At 40.3% G+C, this 22,204-nt stretch overlaps 1 protein-coding gene and 1 long non-coding RNA gene across 2 annotated transcripts in view; one reads left to right on the forward strand and one right to left on the reverse strand.

Annotated features, from left to right (window-relative positions):
* Window positions 1-630: 630 nt before the first annotated feature.
* LOC129710773 (uncharacterized) lies at window positions 631-20,529 on the forward strand. The gene is made up of 3 exons (XR_008725728.1): window positions 631-2,304; window positions 19,462-19,714; window positions 20,401-20,529. It is a non-coding gene; the product is annotated as an uncharacterized LOC129710773 (long non-coding RNA).
* Window positions 5,058-22,204, reverse strand: part of hsf5 (heat shock transcription factor family member 5) — a 42,929-nt gene continuing 25,782 nt past the window's right edge. The window contains exons 4-6 of the mRNA XM_055658011.1: window positions 20,393-20,944; window positions 16,933-17,122; window positions 5,058-6,713 (exon numbers count right to left, since the gene is read on the reverse strand). Coding sequence (XP_055513986.1) covers window positions 6,604-6,713; window positions 16,933-17,122; window positions 20,393-20,944 — 852 coding nt within the window. The 3' untranslated portion in view covers window positions 5,058-6,603. The remainder of the gene's footprint in view (window positions 6,714-16,932; window positions 17,123-20,392; window positions 20,945-22,204) is intronic.

Consider the following 22,204-nt stretch of genomic DNA (forward strand, 5'->3'; position numbering starts at 1 on the left):
CGTCGATGGCAGGGACTGGTGATACCGATCCCAACTGGCGATCAAGGGGGCGACCTCCTCTCCGTCTCCCCCACCCCTCCTCCTCTCCCCCTTCCTTTCTCCCCTCCCCCTCCCCCTCTCTCTCTCTCCCCTCTCTCCCCCCCCTCCTCTCTCTCTCTCCCCCCTCCACCTCCCCCCCTCTCCCCTCCCCCTCTACCTCCCCTCTCCCCCCCTCCCTCCCCCTCTCACCCCCCCCCCCCCCCTGTGTGTGTGGGGGTGGCTAGGGTGTGTGTGACGCCCCCCCCCCCTAGCATCCGCGTGTTGAGGGGATGGGACCCAACGAGTCCCACCTGGTCTAGTATATATATATTTATATATGTGTGTACTTGTGAGAATGTATATGTATGCACACTGAAGTTTTTTTTCCTCTTGTTTATCATATTGTTTATAGTGTACTATGTTTACATATTCTGTTGTGCTGCAGCAAGTAAGAATTTCATTGTTCTATCTGGGATATATGACAATAAAACACTCTTGACTCGTATACAGGAATATTGGTCTATGGCAGAACCCGTGTCTTGTGCACTGCATTCAGCCCTGGAATTACCTTGACAGTAAGAACACATATGTCAGGATGCTATAATTGACTATAACTCTGCCTTGTACATATAATTCCAAATATGCTCATCTCTAAACTTCTGGTCCTTAGCTTTGGCCTTTGGACCTCCATCTGCAATTGGCTTCAGGAATTCAGGCAGACCTCAGTTGGTTAGAACTGGTCATAACATTTCCTGCACACTCACCCTCGATATTGGTGCCCCTTATAGTAGTGTACTTACAATAAAGTACCGTTGAACCCATTAAAGTCAAAATTGTTGCAACTTAATTCATTTTATTTGGTACATTATTGGATACTATGCACAGTTGCAACTATTTGACGATAAAAGTTATTAATCCATGTTCAGTATAATGTAAACAACTTTAGGAAAATCTGTAATACAATGTGTTCATGGTCATGTTTGATTATGGAGACAATTGTGTTTAAGTTAATAATTATAGTATGACACGTGAAATTAGTTACATATGAAAACTACCTGGAATAGTGATCTCCAGTGTAATTACTGTAGCCTGGAATGGTTACTTCAGAAATGTTAAGTACGTCAGGAATGAAGAATTTATAGTGTAGCCAAGAAGATGAAGAGATGAATAAATACACAACTGATTAGATTTATAACTGTGCTTCTGCAAATAAGCATTTGATTGTATTATTCCAGTATCTGTATATTTGTTCACATGGATGTATTACATTTTTAAGAATTTTTTTTAATATGAAGTGTTCCAAGTGACACATTATTTAACATATTCTTTAACACAAAGAGCCACTGCTCTTTGTTTTGTGATGGCTGCCTTCAACAAAGGAAGGCCTTTCACCAAAAATCTGTAAACATAAATGCATTTAACTCATGGCGAACCAGCTGACCTAGCTGAATTCTGTCTTGCCATATTATCTTCTTGACCAATCCCATTGTTCTAGTTTTGATAGCAGCTGACCCAAATATCATTTAATTAATACGAAATACATGGTGACCTGAGCCCCGCAGTGATATCTCATCTATCCTAAATGATTTTGTTTTCTGTGCTAAAAATATATCTTTCTTTCCCCACGTATTAATTTTACCTGTTTATTGCTTGACAGTCTGTCAACATGTCACATCCTATTTAATCAAAAAGAGATCTTATGGATTGGAGACATGATTTTGCAACAGGAATAATTTTGAATGTTTTTAAATAAGATATAAATACTGATATATAATGATTACATGTGTTTGCGGGGTGGATTTAGAGAAGATATCTTTTCATTACATGCAGTCAATACAGCACTGACAAAGGGGATGTTACTTCGTGGCAATCTATGTTTGACAGTGAGCAGCTGTTGACTGGCTGCATTGTCAGTCTGAAGAAGGATCTCGACCTGAAACCCATTCCTTCCCTCAGATGCCACCTGTCCAGCAGAGTTACTCCAGCATTTTGTGTCAGTCTTGTCTTCATGACTACTGTGGAGATTTTGCAAATTCTGTATGAAGAACTGGAGTCCATTATATGAATAGAATATAATAGATTTGAATGCCTTTTTATTGTCATTCAAACAGACAAGGTTTAACACAGTTTACATAAACATCCATCACAGTGGATCTCCAACATCTCCTCACTGTGATGGAAGGCAGAATCTTGTCTCTTCCCTTTGTTCTTCTCCCGCAGTCCATCAGTCCAACTGCAGCGTCGAGGTGACGGGGCTCCCGATGTTAAAGCCCCCGGCAGGCAATGGTAAGTCCTGTGGCCTTTTAAGCTGCGCCGGGCGATGTTAGGCCCGGCTCTGTGTCCTTTAAACCCCGCGATTCCAGCGGGAGAAGTTGCCGTTGCGGGAGGTTCGGTCTCCCACCAGGGACCCCCGAGCTCCCGATGTTCCTGTACACCGGGCCTGCAGCTGGAGCCTCCGAAGCTCCGGTCGAGTCGCAGCCATGTGCCACCACAGCTCTTCCAGTTCCGAAGTCGGCCAGCTCCGCGATGTCAGGTCCACAGGCTCTGTGACTGGAGCCCTCAGGCTGGTCCTGGCTGGAGGCCGCCGCCGGCTCCACGATGTTAGGCCCAACGACACCAAAGACCCGACAGGGAAAAAGTCGGGTCCCTGAAAGGGGAAGAGACTAACGGTTTCCCCACCCCCCACATATACACAGCTAAAGAAAAATAATAAAAACTAGGCTCAAGACATACATTTAAAACGACAAAAATAAAAAAAAGACAGACGGACTGTAGTCGAGCCACTGCCAATAGGTGCCGCCACACCACACAGAAAAGCAGTTTCCCTGGGCTCCTTTAAAGAAATGTTAATGGCAGGAAGCAGACACACCCCTACTTACATAAAGGTTATGCCCCACAAATCCTTGTGTAAGTTGGATGTTACATGTCAGAAATGCAAGTGCTATTGCACACACGTAAATTACTATTCGACATTAAGACCACGTAGGAATTTTGACGCAGAGGCTACATGAGCATCAGTGGGCTTAAGTTTACTTAAGTCCCCAATCATGTAAGTTGGGAGTGTTTATATGATGAATATGATTGTACATATGTGGCCACTAATTCTCACCTTAGTTAGGCTGGTCACTTTTCTTCCTCATGGAATTGGAAAATAAAGAAAGGAATCTAATTCTGTAGACCTGCAGGATCACTGTGAGTGGAATGAGGGAGCATGTTTGATTAAAAATCATCAGGAAATGTCACCTTATTTCATAATAGATTTCAATTCCATTATGGTGCAAATGAGTGTACAATCCCAAATATCTTAACTACTTTGGTAATATGTCGTACTATGTCTGATGACAGATTGTCATGCATCAAAATTGTTCAGACTATCTTGAGGTCTGGTTTATGATTAGTCAGATCAAAGGCAGAAACACAGAAAAGTATTAGAATCCCTTTCACGCCAAGAAACAAAAAACAATAGACACTTTCAAGATGCATTTCAAATATCTCAGCGGCGGGAAGAAGAATCGAATATAGGAGCAAAGAGGTCCTTCTGCAGTTGTACAGAGCCCTAGTGAGACCACACCTGGAGTATTGTGTGCAGTTTTGGTCCCCTAATTTGAGGAAGGACATTCTTGCTATTGAGGGAGTTCAGCGTAGTTTTACAAGGTTAATTTCCAGAATGGCGGGACTGTCATATGCTGAGAAAATGGAGCAGCTGGGCTTATACACTCTGGAGTTTAGCAGCTGGGCTTATACACTCAGTCTGAAGAAGGGTTTCGGCCCGAAACGTCGCCTATTTTCTTCGCTCCATAGATGCTGCTGCACCCGCTGAGTTTCTCCAGCAATTTTGTGTACCATCAATCTTTTAAAGTTCCCTTCTAAGTCAAACACTACCTTGTCAAGAAATTGTTTTCTTTACCATCACTGGATCATTATTCTTGAAATTTGCACCCTAACCTCTCCACACGGACTGCTATAGTTTACGAACTATTAGTGCATTCCTAAGGGTCTTCTAGGATGGACATAACTTCCACATTCTATGAATTAATAATTTAAAAATAACGAACTCATCTGCTTTTCCAGTTGGAGACTTGTCAATCAAACAGGCGACAAAGTAAAGTGAAAACAGGAACAAAAAAATGTTTTGGGATTTATTCTAAATCAATCTAATATTAAGGATTTTGAAGTAATTAGAATCCACTGATTTTGTGATACCTTGCATATTTTTATTTTTTATATTTCTACAATGAAATTTATATGAAGAAAAAAATGTATATTATTTCACAATCAGTTTAAATAAATGGTTGGAATCAAGGTATTTAGAGATGAATAAGTGATCATGAGTTTTAATACTCGAGGCTAAAGATTCTAAATATACAAGCCCAGCTGCAATTTGCTATTTAGTATCTTATTTCTGGCATTACATGTTTCACAAAGGATATATGGACTTATGGTGGGTGCAGAAGAGATTTATTTGAACCATTATGTCACCAAGAGATGATAATTAATTGGATAGGCATGTAAGGGTAAATGGAGGCTAAGCAGAGATATGATAATGTGATTATTAATTTAGAAATTATTTTATCGGCTTAAATCATTAATAGTTTAATTTCTCTTTATTGTTAATAACTAGAAAGCACAGATTAATGATTGGTAAATTACATTTTTTAAATTCAGAAAGTTACAATTTGGAATTTGTTGTCTAATAATAATGGTAGTTTTTGAAATCGAATTTTGTAACAACAGTAATTAGAGTCAATTTGCAAATATTTAAAGAAAGACATCAGCTAAACTCGACAGCAATTTAAGTGTCCATTGCGGACACAACAGATCAAATATCTTGAACTATTATATTATTCTAAATAGCATGTTTAATTATTCTCTATGAACTACTCTCCCCAGCCTAACAAAATGTGTAAAATATGATGGTATATATCAAAGTACATGCCATTCAGGACAAGTAAGTGGTGTTTGTTATCATATGATCTGATGAATATATATTAAAAATCCCAAAGAGCTACAAGATGAAGAAACAAAACATTTTTAATATGCTGTTAATTACAGAATATATATCATGTGGAGTATGTAATAAAACAGCATTCTAAATTTAACCTATTAGATACATACTTTATATTAAATAGATGAAAATAAAACAAACAATTATATAAAACAAAACAAATTGAAGTGGTAATGCCCAATCTGGATGGTTCTATTCTTCATCATTACTGTTCATAGAAAAAGCAGTCATCATATTTGTTTAATTAATCCTTCTTGAAAGTGAACTGCCTGGTATCTTTAATCTATGCTCCCAGTGATAGTAATAGATACATATGGCCACATGTTCTCAATAAATGAGTGAACAATATGGTTAAATATCTTTAGTGGTGATGTTTTCATGTAGCCAGCTATGGGTTTCCACTTTAGTTTGTGGTTCAGAATGTAAGCAATCTATTGCTTCTATATTTTAAACTTCTCAAACCAGAAATTATTTATACAAAATGTTATTACATGATAATGATGTTGCTGCTGAGGGGGTACCCTGCTTTGTACCAATAAATTCATTTAAATAAGGAATATTCTGCAGTCTCTTAAAACTCATAGCTAAAAATATTAGTATGTGCAAGTTGTGCTTCCTTTAGTTATCCAGACAGCAATTGATATAATTCAAGTACATTTAAAACATTAAAGTCATTTCTAATAACAAACCTCACTTTACAGCAAAACCTGGAGCAGGATAACTTCAAAGGAAATTTGAAAATGTACAGTTTTGGTCAAAAGTATTAATGGAAAATGTTTTAAAGAAGCTTTCAAAAATAATTTTATTTCACCACTTCAAATTTTCAATGTCTATGAAGGTCCATTAAATTATAAACTCAAAGCGAGAAGTTGCTTTGCCCACCAACACTTTAAAAAATAATCTGTTGGCTGCTGTTTTGTTGATAAAGTTTCCCTAATGGTGATGTAATTACATTTTGTAACGAACCTCTGATAATGCAAGATGCATAATACTCAAAAAGCCAATGTAACAAAGCAAATATAATTAAGAAATTAAGAAAAGCAAAACAAATATATTTCACACAGTCTATTTTGGTCTGAGGGAGGTTAACCTATTAGTACTTTGGTTGCAATCACTTTTATGCCCATTAGAACATGCAATATTGCAACATTAATTCATTTTTAAGATACACAAAGAAAGTTATGTAAAATTATTTTATGTGATGGAATCCAAAGTTACAGTATAGTATTTTACATTGATAGCAAAAGAGTCCACAAATCATATTCTCCTTCCAGTTTCTGCATATACTTTACATGACTATAATGATATTCAAGAAAGCTGAACATTTACTCCAGAAATTAGACATTGTTTTACAACAGAAACTACAAAGAATAATTGAATTAATGCAATGTTAAAATATTGTATTTGAAGAGTTTAACTAAATATGATTTCTGCACCATTTTAAGTATTAGCTTAAAATATAAAACTTAAGTTTTCTGAAATAATACAAGAAACTAAAGCAAATTAAAAAGCAGAATATTAAATACTAATATTTTAATGTAGAAAGTATAACTTTCAAGCTACTTGTAGTTGTTAGATGGCTAAGGTGAGAGCTGGGGAGAATGGCTGGCTTCTGTCTCCCAAACACAAATATCCTCGTCTTTTTGAAAGTGATCCTGGTTACAGGCCACATCCACAAGAAGATGAAGATCTAATTGAAACAAGATCTAATTATTAAACTGTTTACAATTGTCAAAATACAGTATGAAGCTTGTACATCTATTTTTAATACAATATTTTTACATTGGTTTATAAACAGTTTAGTTGTATAATTTACTTTCACAGCAATTATATTGTTGTAGCGGCACACCACATTGTTATATTATGATGAAATAACTTTTTAGCATAGTTAAATACTCGAGTACAATAACCCATTTTCTTAACTTTGGTCATGGATAGAGAAGCATAATGGCAATAATGGAATTATATTTGCTTGTTAAGTTTGTATTTCTTGTAGTTTCTTAGACTGAGATGAATGATACATCCATTTTGGCACTCCTTCATAGTTAAGTGATATTTAACTATTTTATAGGTCTCCTGGAATCAAATGTTGCTGGCTTTACAAGATACAAGATACAAGATGAATTTAATTGTCACGTGTGCCAGATGGCACAGTGAAATGAATTCCCATACAGCCATACAATAAAAATAAACAGGACTCAACACACTATAGAATTCACACAAAACATCCCCACACAGCAGAACCAAAGTTTCCCACTGTGTGGGAAGGCACCAAAGTCAGTCTCTTCCCACTGTTCCCCGTGGTCAGGGTCTCCCCAAGCCCTCCACAGTTGCAGCTACGGGCGGCCCGATGTCCAGGACCGCTCGCCGGGATGATACAAGTCCGACGTCGGGGCTGCGGGACGTCCTCAGCGGCGTGGACACCAGAGTCGGCCCCCTCCTACCGGAGTCGGCGGCTTCCAAAGTCCGCAGGCCGCGCCGGGTGGAGACTGCTGCTGTAGGCCCTCTGCAAGGCGCCCCAGGACTCCTCGGTGTTGTTCAGCGCCGCCCGCGTTGGAAGCTCTCCGCACCAGAGCTCCACGATGTTGGAGCAACGGCCCAACGCTCCGGAGGTCCAAACGGCGACCCAGGTAGGCATCGCCCGCTCCGCGTTGACTCCAGCGCTGCGCCGCCGTTGTAGCAGCCCTGGTCCGGATCCCGGTCCCCGGCAGGAAAGGCCGCTCCGATCCAGCTGGTAGGCCGCGAGGTGGGGGGCGAGGACGCGACTCGGAGAAATAGTCGCGTCCCCGCCAGGAAGAGACTGGAAAACGGTTTCCCCCTTACCCTGCCCCCCTCCCCCACATAGAAAAGTAAAAGTTTCCCCCTAAAACAGACTTTAGACTAACTAAAAATAATAAAAAAGATGGAAATGACAGACAGGCTGTAGGTAGAGGCTGCTGCCAGGGCAGCGCCCCTAGTGGATATGTAGTCTCTTGAGCTAAGCAAGCTCAAGCCTGGTCAATACCTGGTCAACTACAAGGACAAATGAGTGTTGTAGAACTTCTACCAGAAAAAACTAAAAATCCAATTGCAAAGTAAATTCAAAAAAAATTTCAACATATTGTGGTCATTAAATAAAATGGCTTTTTCAATATTTTAGCAGACAGATAGATGGGAAGGGAAAGGGAAAGGGAACGGAAGGGAAAATGCATCTCTTCAGCCGCCTCAATTTAGCTTTCTTAATCCATTTTAGGGTTTTATATATAATAAAGAAAAGTCTGCTGATAGGGAAAGGATTTAAGCAGATAAATATACTTCACAGATGATAATCCAAAATTCTAAACAATTTGAGGAAATGCTAGAGATTTGTCTATGCCATTTTTCTGGTCTTAATATTGAATAGATTGCTAGTACCATTTTGTTTCAAATAGTTTCAAAGAAAATGTTCCTTCAGTGCAATGTCCTATGCTCAACTAGTTTCAGCAGCTTCATCAATGAACATCACTAAGGGAAAGAGGATAACTGGAGTGAAAATAGTGTTGCTTAGAAACCAAAGCAGTTTTCTATCTGTGGAGCTGCAGGAAATGGGTAAGGTCCCCAATATTTCTCCTCTGATTTTACCGTAGATAAAAACATGAAGGCTAGGAAAGTTGGTACAGTTAATGGAAATGTCTTGATGACAGATCGTAGGAGACCTGGTTTTCCTAGGGTGTACGCAGGTTGATATTCAAGGGTGCTGTGGGAAATTAGAGAAGTAATTGGGGGAATCCTGGCTCAGATATATAAGCAAAGATACTAGTGTGGAGACAGAAGCCGGTTATGGAAACATCCTCGTAAAAATCAAATATCATTGGTAAAAATCTTCTCATTTTCTTTCTGCTCCTCGGCCTCACAATAAAAAGCAAAAAGATGCCTATGTTCCTTCCACAGCGTTTGGGAAGTCTGGCCCGGATCAGCACGGCTGGGACGCCAAGGTAAAGTTGCGGGGAGGTTTGCAATGTATTTTTATGTAATGTTGTCCCTTGTCTGGGCCTTTTGTCCGAAATAATAAAGTTATCATTATATATAAAAATCTGGAGAAATATATATGTGTGTGTTATATGATTATATACATCTATATCACATTCATATATGTGTGTATGTGTGTTCTTTCCTACACAATCTAATCAGTTGCATTGTCGCTGAATAAAACCATCCTTAAGTTATACATCGTTTTTTAATCTAGCTCAAAAATTTTATTTTCTTAAATACTTCATTTAGATAACCCCACCATTACAGACAGATCTCATTCCGCTCTCTGGCTATTGGGAAGGCCAGACCCATTTTATTGTTGAAAAATAATTCCATAGACACAAAAAAACATTAAGGAACATTAAGTAACATTCCAAGATTCCAAGAGTAGAGCAACTGGAATCTTCATATTGCTATTATTTTTCCAAATACCGCAGTTGTGAACAGTGTGATTAGATGAATTACAGAATGCAAGAGTAATACAAAAATCAACTCAAACTCAAACACAGCACATGAGCCATATAAAAGGAAAAGCTTTTTAAAAAAACATTAAAAAAGACAATTAACAGAATCATAATTTGTTAACATATTAATCTTTAACAAAATTTAATAGAATTATGATTGAATAGAGTTATGAATCTAACCCTATATCACACACGCAAACTGTTCCCCCGCAACGCTGATTACAGAGGGATATACAAAGTCAGGTCGGGTTACTTAAATGGACGAAGAAATGGCCCACGTTCTGCTCTGTTGCGTACTACACGTCAGTCCATTGCATTTAGCAGGAGTATACTATCTTGCTCGCTATAAATCTTTGATGCAGATAAGTGTGAGGTGTTGCGTTTTGGGAAATCAAAAAAGGGCAGGATCTTCATAATGAAAGATAGGTCCCTGGGAACTGTGTACTTGTACTCTAGGAGTATAAGTACACAGTTCCCTGAAAGAGGCATAATGGGTGGATAGGGTGGTGCAACATTGGCCATCATCAGTCAGGGTACTGAATATAAAAGTTAGGACACGATGTTGGTGAGGCCACACGTTGTTTTGGTTATTTTGCAACAGGAAGGAAATCATTAAGCTGGAAAGAGTGCAGAGAAATTGTATGTGGATGTTGCCAGGACTTGAGGGGCTGAGCTAAAGGTAGAGGTTGGACAGGCTAGGGCTTTATCCCTTGGAGTTTAGGGGGCTAGGGAGTAATCTTGGAGAGGTGTATAACATTGATGAATACTCTCTTGAACTTCTACACGTGTACGGTAGAGAGCATATTGACTGGCTGCATCGTGGCCTGGTGCGGTAACTCGAGAACCTAGGAATGAAGGAGATTACAAAAAGTGGTAGACACTGTTCCATCCATCATTGGTACTGACCTCCTCACCATCTAAGGAATTCAGAGGAGGCATTGTCACAAAGAGGCAGACAGCATCATCAAGGACCCACACCACCCTGGCCATGCTTTCATTTCACTTCTGCCATAGGGAAGAAGGTAGAGGACTTTAAAAAACCTGGATATGGGTGAAAGGTGGGCAAATAGTTCTAGCATAGATGGGGCATGTTCATTGGCATGGATGCGTTGGGCCGAAGAGCCTGTTTCCTAGCTGTAAATCTATGTGATTAAAAGAACCAAATGTAATATTTCCAAAGTTGCTGTGAGAATATGAGTAGTGATGAAGATACAGGTAGGCTTCAAGGGTATATGTAAAAATTAAATGGATGCATGAGAACATGGAATATACAAACATATAAATTAGGAGGAATAGTTGATACAGCCCCTCAAGTCTGCTCTCGCATTTAATACAGCCTTAACTTTGCATACTTGTCTGCCCACAGTAACCTTAAATCCCTTACTCAAATATCTCTGTATATCTGCATAAAAAATATTTTAAGGCTCTGCTTACACTATTCTTTGAGGAAGACTTTTCCAAAGACCTAGGATCCTGTGAGAGAAAAAAAATGCATCATCTCTATTTTAAATGGGTGCCCATTATTCTTAAAAATTCAACACTAGTTTGAGATTCGCTGAAACGAGGAAACATTCTTTCTACATCTGTCATGGACCCATCTGGATGTTATATTTAAGGTTAGGTTCCTTTCATTTCTCTAACCGCCAGCAGCTAAAAGTTTAGAATGTCTAACCGTTCCTCATAAGCCAATCCACCCATTCCAGAAATTAAGCTTTTGAGTTTTGTAAATAACACTTCTTCCGTATCATCCTTCTGTAAATAAAAAAGACTAATACTGCTGACAACAGTCAAGATGTTGACTAACTAATGGCCTTTGTACTTTTGTACTTAATCCTCCATTCAATAAACAACAACATTATGAGGGGTTTCTTAATCATTTGCTGTAGCTGCATATTAGCCTTTTGCAACCTATGCACTAAAGTGATGAAATCTTTATCATCTATATAAATGCTCCTTACTTTTTCTGCCAAAATGGACTATTCCTCATTGTTCTTCTTTATGCCTTATTTGCCAAACCTTGGGTCATTCACTTCATCTTCCAATATTTCTACATAGCCTCTTATGCCCTCTTCACAACATAGTTTTGTTCCTGTCTTTGTGACTTTAAATGTATCACCATTTTAATGCTTTCATCCAAGTTATTTATACAAATTGTAAAAAGTTCAGGCCTTAGCACTGATCCCTGTAGTTATCTCTGGTCACATTCAGCCAATCAAAAAAAGCGCACTATTGTCTACTCTCTTTATCCTGTTTTCTTTTTTTCGCTTTGGAGATACAGCGTGGAAACACGCCCTTCAGCTCAGCAATCCCTGCACAATAACACTATCATACACCTACTAGGGACAATTTTTACATTTACCAAGCCAATTAACCGACACCCGTATGTCTTTGGAGTGTGGGAAGAAACCAAAGATCTTGGAGAAAACCCCTGCAGGTCACGGGGAGAACGTACAAACTTTGTACAGACAGCACCCATAGTCGGGATTCATCCTGGGTCTCCGGCGCTCAATTCGCTGTAAGGCAGAAATTCTACCGCTGTGCCACCGTGACCGTCCATGACTGTTAGATAGCCATTGCAAATTGTCATTGCAAAATTACTAATCATGCCTTCTACATTTTCATCCAAATTGTTGATATAAACCACAAACAGCAATGGACCCAACACCAATCCCTGAGGCACACCACTAGACACGGACCTCCAGTCCAAAAAACAACCTTCCACCATCACTCTCTGCTTCCTTCCATGAAACCAATTCTCTATCCAGTCAGTCAGCTCTCCCTGGATCCCATGCAATCTAACCTCCCAGAGCAGCCTACCACATGGAACCTTATCAAATGCCTTGCTGAAGTCCACATAGACAATGTATACTGCTTTGCCCTCATCAACCTTTTTAATTACTTCAAAAAAAACTCAAATCAGATTTGTAAGACATGATCTCCCATGTACAAAACTATGCTGACTATCCCTAATCAGCTCCGTCTAACCAAATGTGTATATTATCTTACTCCTTACAATGGTCTCCAGCAACTTGCCTACCACAGATGTTCGGCTCATTGTTCTTAGTTCCCGGGCTTTACCTTGCTATCATGACAACAAAGAAACAAATTGCCAGACTAGTTCCTGGGATAGCACATTTGTAATTTAAGGAGCAAACTAGACCAAATGGGACCCATTGGGCCCGGTCCCCCAACACGGGGAGCCGTCATCACATGGGAAGGCTGGTCCCCGAATGTAGTGTCGGCACTCATCCCGGAGACAGGTGCCCCTCGGAGCCAATCACCCCCATCTCCTATTCCCCCAACACAACCCGTTTCCACCACACCCATTCCCCCAACGCAACCCGTTTCCACCACTCACTCACTGTGCAAGTCCTATTAAACTTGGTAGGGTGTTGTGACGTCATAACTGCCTAACTGCCAGTGCAATTTTGAAGAAATCCAACTTTTAAATGTCACTTTAAAATCTCCCCCACTATGTCCCTCTCCTTACAACAGAGATCAGCAACAGAGAGCAGCAGAGGTCACATTGTGATGTAATTTTCAATTTTTGGAATGTTCACTGCAGTGTGTGCCTGAGATGCCATTATGATATCATTTTCGGTTCTCGGAATCTTCACGGCAGCTTGTGTAAATTAGATCCCATTGTGATTGGTGGGACTGTGTGGCATTGTGACATCATCACTGGAAGCTGCTAGAAAAGTCTCACTCTCAGAAGATGCTTTTGGCTTTTTTTTTTAAACTTTAATTATCAATAACTTGTAAAATATAGCATTAATTTCAGAAGGGAACCTGATTCTGGCATGGACAGAAAAATGCGAGTAATAATGTTGAAAATTTTCAGCACTACCGCGTAGCGCTTTGATGAAGATACAAAAAAACGCATACAGACATACACACATACAAGATGAGCCTTTTAATAGTATATAGACTAAGTGCAGACCCGGTGTGCATTGGGGAGATGATGAAGCTGTTTATGAAATGTGGCCCTTCCCTGACGTCACTGGAAGGTGGTGGAATATTCTGTTTCACTGTGTCGTTGCGGGTGTGAATAACCCTGTGAGGGGAAGGGGCGGGTGGTGTGAATAACCCGTGGGGGGGACAGGGTGGTGAGTGTGAATAACCGGGGGGGGGGGGGGGGGGGGGGGGGAGAGGGGTGTGGCACTCGGCAGCTTGAGAGCCCAATGTGATTATCATCACTAGGAGCTCCTGGTAAAAAGACTCTCTGTGAGAAGCTGCGGTTACCGTTGGCAACGTCCCATTGTGATGTCATTGTGGCACTCGGCAGCTTGAGAGCCCATTGTGATTGGTGCTCTGTGAGTGGGATTGTGACATCATCAGTGGAAAGTCCTGGAAAAAGGCTGTCTGTGAGAACCGCTTTTTGCCTTTTTTTAACCTTGAATTGTCAATAACTTGTGAAATATAGCATGAAATGTGAAGGGAACCTGTTTATTGCATCGTCCGGGTTAATGTGAGTAATAATCTGTAAAGGTTCAACTGTAGCGCATAGCGTTTTGACGAAGGTAGAAGAACATATACAGAAACAGGCACACACACACGTATATATACATAGAAGATGAGACTTTTAATAGTATACTAGACTAAGTGGGTGGGTCCCAGCTTCACATGGGAGGGCTGGTCCCCCAATGCAATATTCCACCTCTCCACCAATTCCAATATTGGTTTCCAGTGGGGTGGGGCAGGGGGGCTTTCTGGAGCACTAGTATGGGTGTTGTGGGCTGAAGGGACTGGTGTCCAGAGGGCTAGTATGGACATTGTGGGCCAAGTGGATTTTTGGGCTGGCGGCTCAGTCACTCAAGCCTGATGTGCTGGCAGCTCACTCACTCAAGGCTGGTGGGCTGGCAGTTGACTCACGGCTATTCCTAGAAATGCTACTTCAAACAGGGTGCAAGGCCACCAAATTCAAGTGCAGTTTCCTGCAACTTCAAGCAGGGTGCAAGGCCACCAAATTCGAGTGCAGTGTCATACCACTTCAAGCAAGGTGCAAGGCCACCAAATTCGAGTGCAGTGTCAAACCACTTCAAGCAGGGTTCAAGGCCACCAAATGCAAGTGCTGTTTCCTACCATTTCCAGCAGGGTGCAAGGCCACCAAATTCAAGTGCAGTTTCATACCATTTCAAGCAGGGTGCAAGGCCACCAAATTCCAATGCAGTTTCATAGCATTTCAAGCAGGGTGCAAGGCCACTAAAGAGAGTCGTGACCTCTCCCTCACCCTTCTTGCAGAGACTGAGCCACACCCATACTTCCAGGTTGTATAGTCCCTCCCACCAGAAGGGGCGTGGCCTTCATGGAATGATTGACAGGAGAGAGAATCTCAACATTCTCAACGTGGTAGCGTTATTCCTAAAATCAATATACAGCGCAAACAGGAAGTGGTCAAGATTAGACTTTCAATTATTTTGACGGCAAGGCAACTTTAGCATTCTCAAACCAACTTTTCAATTAGGCAAGGCAACTTCAACATTCTCAAACCAACTGTTCAATTAGGTAAGGCACCTTTTGCATTCTGGCAAAGCAAGAATTTCATAGTCCTATCGGGGGCACATGACAATAAGCTATCTTGAATCTTGAATCTTGGGGTCGGGGTCCCTGGCCGTGGTCGGGCTCGGGTCTCTGGCGCTGCGGGCGCTGTTGATTTGCTGCTTGGCCATCCCCGTCCTCTCCCGGGTGTCCCGTCTGTGTGGGGGCGACTGGGGGTGTCGACCCGGGTTTGCAGCCGGCGCGGGCAGGACTGTCGGCTGCGCCTCTCTCTTTGTCCGGTGGCTGTTGTTTTGCCCCCTCAGTGCCTGCAGGGGCCGAGCACCAGTCATCAGCGGGGATGCAAACGGGGTGCTGCCTTGACTCGGCGGGTCAGGCAACATCTCTGGGGAAGGGTCTCGACCCGAAGCATCACCCATTCCTTTTCTCCAGGGATGCTACCTGTCCCGCTGAGTTGCTGCAGCATTTTGTGTGTGTCCCCGTAGATGGATGGTGTTCGACCTTTTCTCGCACCGGGGGTTTGGCTGGCGGCGGCTGGGTGGGGCGGGGGTTGTGGCTGGCCATCAACCCCCCTACAACGCCGTCGAAAGCCGAACATCCACTGGACAAAGAAAACCGATAGCCACTGGACAATGAGCGAGGTTGCAGCTGACGGACCCCCCGCACCGGCTACAAGCCCGGGCTGACACCCTCGGCCGCCCCCGGACAGGGACGGGACACCCGGGAGGGGACGGGGATGGCCCAGTAGCAACTCAACAGCGCCACAGCGCCGGAGACCCCCGCCCGACCCCGACCTGGCGGGTTCCTCGGGAGTTGAAGTGGGATTGGGCTGGAGTTGGCGCTTCTTTTCCACACTGGCTGTGGGCCTGTGGGGATGGGACACTCCGGGGCGAACGGTCCTATGGTGGTTCGGCAATGCTTGCAGTGCCGGTGACCAGGGTTCAATCCTGGCTGCGGATGAGGCACGGGTTTGTGTGCGCGCTCTCCCCTGTCCTCCACTCGCATCTGCCCCCTCTCGCTCTCTGTTACAGCCCGCTCTCCCGCCTGCCACCCCCGTTCCTCAGATTAAATATATTTTTACAGATAAATTATGAATAAAGATAGGAATTCACACACAGTTTATTCAGCCAGTGCTTTGTTCGCTTTTTCTTTATGGTGAATGACCTTTGACAAATCCCATGATTTCTTGCGTTTTGTTGGAAAACCAATCTTGCTCAGGGTTCTCATGCTTTGAGAAATGTTGTAAACTTGTTGGGCTGAACAGCCTCATTATATGCCTTAAAGAAATATCAGTATGGGAACCATGGATGGTTGCTTATTGGCCAAATGTTTCATGGAAGAACTTCAAACGTTTGTGCCCATCCTAGGAAAGCATTGGCACTAACAGGAAACTAAGTATGTAGCCATATGCTTATCAGAGTTTAATGATGATCATTGTATAGTTGTGCTTGTCTTGGATGTCTATTTGATTAAAAAAAACATGCTTATTTTATAATAATCTAGTGAAGTCAGGAACTCTCCACTGAATGTATAACTTTTATAATCCAACATGTGGTCACCAACAGTAAACCAAATTATATTTTAACCCAATAGCAACATAATCAAATTTTTGACTTTTGTTGGAAGCATCTGTAACTTTTACCAAAAACATTTAAAAAATATTGAGAATAGATTATGGACCCCAATACATAAATACAATAATAGTCAAACAACATGTTGTCTATCAATTGAGCAAAATGTATTAAAGCTGTAAATGTCTTTGCTATTTTAATGATAAATAGTTCTTCTTCCTATCCTTAATCCTAAAATTTACAGAAACAAGACTTTAGAAGAACTCTGTAACAATATTTTTGAAGTCGTACTTAACCTTTTTTTTAAATTATGGAGAAGTAAAAAAGTACAGAGGCATGACATGCCCATGCATAGGTTCAAGCTTATATTTAATTTTGATTTTCTTACCAGGAGACTTTGCCTGCTGGCTACTGTTTTGTCGTCTTGATTTGATAGGAGTAGATGCAGTAGTGTTAGCTGCAACTGTGGCTTTTGGTATGTCAAAGTCAGAAAGCAGCGCTGAAATAATGGTTCTTGATCGATCAGTGGTCTGGATGGAATCCAAGGAGCCAGTTTGATAGTCAGTACCATGTACCGTCTGCAGGAATGAAGATTTACTTCAATTTAGAAAGCATAAACCAATTACATTGTTACAATTTAAAATAACTGAATTAGGTCTTGAAAGATGCAATGTAAAGCAAGTATTTTATTTGAAACAGTTTTCATCCACACTACTTTGGACTGATTTAGGAATACTAATTCAGAGATTTCTTGGCATCTATACAAGTGTTTTAATCTGTCAAGAGCGGCACACCATTAAACAATTTATTTGTGGGTCCACTATTGAACATTTAGAAATGCCTGAGGTGCAAGGGGTCAGGCACCACTGACTGAAGATATTAAAATGCAACAGTACAATCTATTTGAAAGACGTATGTAGAAAAAGTTGCAGAAGAAAAATTGTAAAGGTTTTTCAATTATTTTCACGAATGCCAGATTAAAGGAATGTTCATTTATGCTACTTTTTTCATCATGGAATTGTATTATTCAAGTTGATTTCACTCTGCAAGTTATACAAATATTTCTCCCTCTTTTGTAAACAAGGCGATACACAAGCAGAGGGGACAACATCTAATTATGGGGTACAACCAATGTTACGTGATCTTACCTGGATGGAGTTGACAAAGCTTGCCATCATTGGAACAGCTATTGCCATAGACTGCAGAAGATGATGTTACATTTTATATATTTGTTTGCAGATTATGGGCGGCATTGGAATTATCAATATACATTGTGTGCTTCTAATTGCCATTGAGAAGATGGTGGTGTTTTGCCATTTTGAGTCATTTAAGTCCTATAGGTGAACCTAATTCTCCTTATATCCCATCCCAAACACATTGTTTTTTATGGGATTCGCATGCTCTTCCATGAGAGTAAGCCTCAATGCCATGAGTGGGTCACCACCTGTTCGGCGGGATAGCCTGAAATCCCTGGAACTTTAGTCTGTAGAAATGTATTTGTGTAAGTACGTGTTTGCAGTTACAATGCATAGCAACCCATAAAAACCTAAGAGTTCAAGAAGGAACTGCAGATGCTGGAAAATCGAAGGTACACAAAAATGCTGGAGAAACTCAGCGGGTGCAGCAGCATCTATGAAGCGAAGGAAATAGGTAATGTTTCGGGCCGAAACCCTTCTTCAGAGCTAAGAGTTGCCTGACGTTATATTCTGGTGATATTATATTCTGGGCCTGTAAATGTTAAAGAAACCCACCTAACTGAAGCAAGCACAAAGCTGGTTTTCTACTGTAAACTGTAGTTGTGGGTCTCTTGCAGAATCCCAGTATAAAATATAGTTAGAACCTTTTGGAGATACTTGACAATATGATTGAAATTTGCAGGAAGTTTATTACACTCTAACTGGAGATAGCCTTTATTAGGCGCATGTGCAAGTGCAATGTAGCTGTTAAAATCTAAATGTACTTGTTTTTTTTGTATACAAGCATGGCTGTTCCAATGACAGGTGGAATGATAATAGACCAAAATGTTTTTATGCTTAGATCACTCAAAGGAAGGTCTTCAACAGAAACAGAAAATGATTAGCAGGCACTGAAAGATACCTTAGAACAGAATAATTCATCTATAGCAACGGCAACTATCTCAAATGTATGACTCTAGTTCTCTAATTCCCAGTGACTTCATTTACAATTCCTCCTTCAAGCCACATAGATAAAATGCTTGAAGAGGGTTGAGAAACTGAATAGACAGTTCTTCTTGCTCATCAAAAGAAAACAATCCACGTACTCAATGGGATGTTCTGTGATTTCCTCTGCTTTGGAGTAACCTAATACAGATTTGGTGATGGCTTTGTGAAAAGCATGTATTCAGTTTAAATGAGTAACTCTGATCTTCCATCATGATCCTACTTTGAACTCGTTTATTTTGCCATTTTACAATGATCTAACAAGACATGTTGCAGTCATCAAATCTCAACTTTGAATTCAACAATATCAGATAATCAGCCTTTACAGTTTGTCTCCGACCTGGCCAGCCCAATGAAAGATCATGATTTGTAATGTTAACTTAGTTTTTCTCTCCCAACAGACACTGCCTGTCTTGCTGCTATTTTCATAATTGTCTATTATTTCAAATTTCCAGCAATTACCTCACAGTTTCTTACAGCATCAGCCTGATTTCTGTTATGCTCCCACCTCTGTTTTCATTCATTTTCTTATATACGCATTCCTCTGTTTGCATTCCAGTCTCTTAGTTTCCACTTTTTCAACGAGATTCTCTTCTTCTTTCACCTTCTGTGAAACTTGAAATATGCTTCTTTTATAAATGATGATAAATTATCTATCTGAAATATTAACTGTTTCTCTCTACGCATATGCTGCCTGACCTGCTGAGTGCTACTCACACGTTCTGTTTTTATTTCAGATTTTCAGCATCTTTTTGTTTGTTTACGTGCTGCACCTATTTATGGTTCTTTAAAATAAACTGGACAATTTCTATCAACAAACGGGATTGCATGCTATTGGAAATGCATTAGCAAATACGGCAATGGATAGACTAGATGGACTGAAGAATGTAACCATATTGCTCAGGTTATTGAGATACACTTGACTCTTGAATACAGTTAAGTGACACAGAATATTATGAATAACACAGCAAGTGATTCAACATCTGCAAGGTAAAGGACGATAAATGTTCTGGATTATTCTCTTTACTCATTACCAATTTAGGTGGATACTTGAAATACTTGACGACCTTTTCACTTTAGCATTTGTACTACTATCTATATTTGTTCCAAATATTCGGCATTTGTCCTTTTTCCATTTTTTCGAGAAAGTATGATAGTAAATGAAAACAACACACTCTGTGCTCCATCTGCTAATTCAATAGAGATATTAACATTTTATTTTTTTAAATGGGAGATATTCATATCTGATCAGAAAATGAAAACAAAAATGTTTCAATTATAACTTTGTTTCTGTCTGAATTTCATTCATTTATGTGAGGTCAAAGCTAGTATCTACCACTATTACATACTAACAAATCCAGCTGAGTCATGGCCTTTCACACTTTAATAGAATGGTGAAAATAAATTCCTGTTGAAGAATTTCATAGAATTTTATCCAGACTTGATGTGCAGAATATATGTATTTCTTTACAGCTATTAAGCTGAATATTAATACAATTGGATATAGCATTGTAAAGCTTGTAAATCTGGCTTTCTTGTTTTTCTAGTGATGATATGGTCTATTATTGTAAGAATGATAACTGCTCCTAAACAAATACATTAATCGGTTTGCTTACAATATGTAACTTTTTCACATACTGTGTTAACATTGTTTCTCTTATGACTTACTCTTTCAGTGCTGGATTCTGGTCCATCCTCAACAAACACTATTGGGTGCAGAGATGCATTATGGCACAGCTTAGACACCTTGCCTCGAGGTAGACACTGATCAGGAGGTACTGATTCTGGTACAATGCTTACAATGGTTGTATTCTCAGATGGCTGTGAAGTAGCTGTGTGCACGCTGTCAGCAACTACTGGCAGTGAACATGAGAGTGATTGGTCTGCTGTGGCTGCTACCACAAAAGACTTAATCTCTGAGACTGCAGAAGTGAGAGACTGAATTTTCATTGCTTGTACATTGGCTCCTGCATTGTCAGTAAATGTTGGAGTGCTCGAGGTCTGTAGGGTGTTCCGTGATTGTTGCATTGGTGATGAATTCTCAGTGGTATCCATTTTCACCAGCTGAATCTTTGGAGAAGCTCTTAATTCATCCACTATCTGAAAGACAGTTTCCAAGTTAACTTCAGACTTTTTGGATTCGTCTGTAGCAGTGCAGTGCCAGGCTGCTGCATTGTTGTGTAGAACATCAACGGGATATGAAGACTGCATGGCAGCATTCTAAGGGTAAGAAAGTTGAAATTTCAATGTGCATATTGCAATATAAATTTGACTTGTATTTGTTTAAAATACTGAAGAATGTTTACATTGTCTATGCAGTACTCTATATAATTTAAATGTTAACAATTGTGTACCTCCTTTTTGTACAACTAGACATTTTCTTGATACCTCTCTGTTAATTTTATGTAAATATTATTCCATCAGAAATTCCAGATTCCTGAAATTCCAGGCCCTGGTTCATAATTCAGATGAAAGCCGGTGGGGCAGGGGTAAGTGGATGGTGTAGACAAAAAAAGAGAGCAGAAAACTCTGCAGACAGGTGAGTATATTATAGGAGTAAAAGATTGAGTGTAAATTAGAACATTCAATGTCCATACTGTTGGATTGCAAGCTACTCAAGCAAAATATTCAATGTTGTTCTTCTAATTTATATTTGGCCTGTCCATAGCAATGGAGAAGCTGAGCACAGACATATCAAGAAAGGGAATGAGAGTTAAAATGGCATGCACCCACAAGCTCAAGGAGTGCAAGTGCTTTACAGTAGTCGCTTATTCTACATTTGTTTTCTCCAGTATGTTCTTTTCATGTAAATAACAATCACGATTCCACCAGGTCTGGATTTTTCCTCCCCAGACTTTGAAATTTTTTACATTAAATTCATCAGCAGAAAAATCTCATTCAATGATCTTACATAACTTTCATACACTTAAACTTATCCCCATCCAAATAATATTGTTCTAATAATGGTCATATTTCAAACAGAATGATCTTTAATACAACAGATACTGTATGTAACAAAATCAATCAATTCATGGACTTAAAACAAACAAGGTTCACCTAACTACTTGTAATAGAGTGGAGCAGCAAAATAGGTTGTCTATATAAAGACACACAGAGTCGCATGGATATGTCACATGAAGCGTAATTAAACTGTAGGCAAGGCGTATACCCATCGAGATTGGCTGCAGAGGTTTTGCAGTGCAATCGCTATACAAAGCCTTGAATGCACTGGGCATTAACAGAATGGAGAGGAGAAGAGCCATCAAGAACACCACAGAGGCAGTGGAGAAAGCCTCGAGATGGCTCTGGATCAGGAGAGGAGTTCCATGGGGAGGAGCGAATGCCATCTGATCAATCACAGCTGGGTCGCCTGGGTGTGGGTGTCTGATGTTGAAATACCTGAAACACCCAATGACCCCAGGTTACATCATTGATAATGTGTTCAGGAGCATCAATATATGTATTTTTATCAATGGAAGT

The sequence above is a fragment of the Leucoraja erinacea genome, chromosome 28 (genome assembly GCF_028641065.1).
Source record: "Leucoraja erinacea ecotype New England chromosome 28, Leri_hhj_1, whole genome shotgun sequence".
Taxonomy (NCBI): Eukaryota; Metazoa; Chordata; class Chondrichthyes; order Rajiformes; family Rajidae; genus Leucoraja; species Leucoraja erinaceus.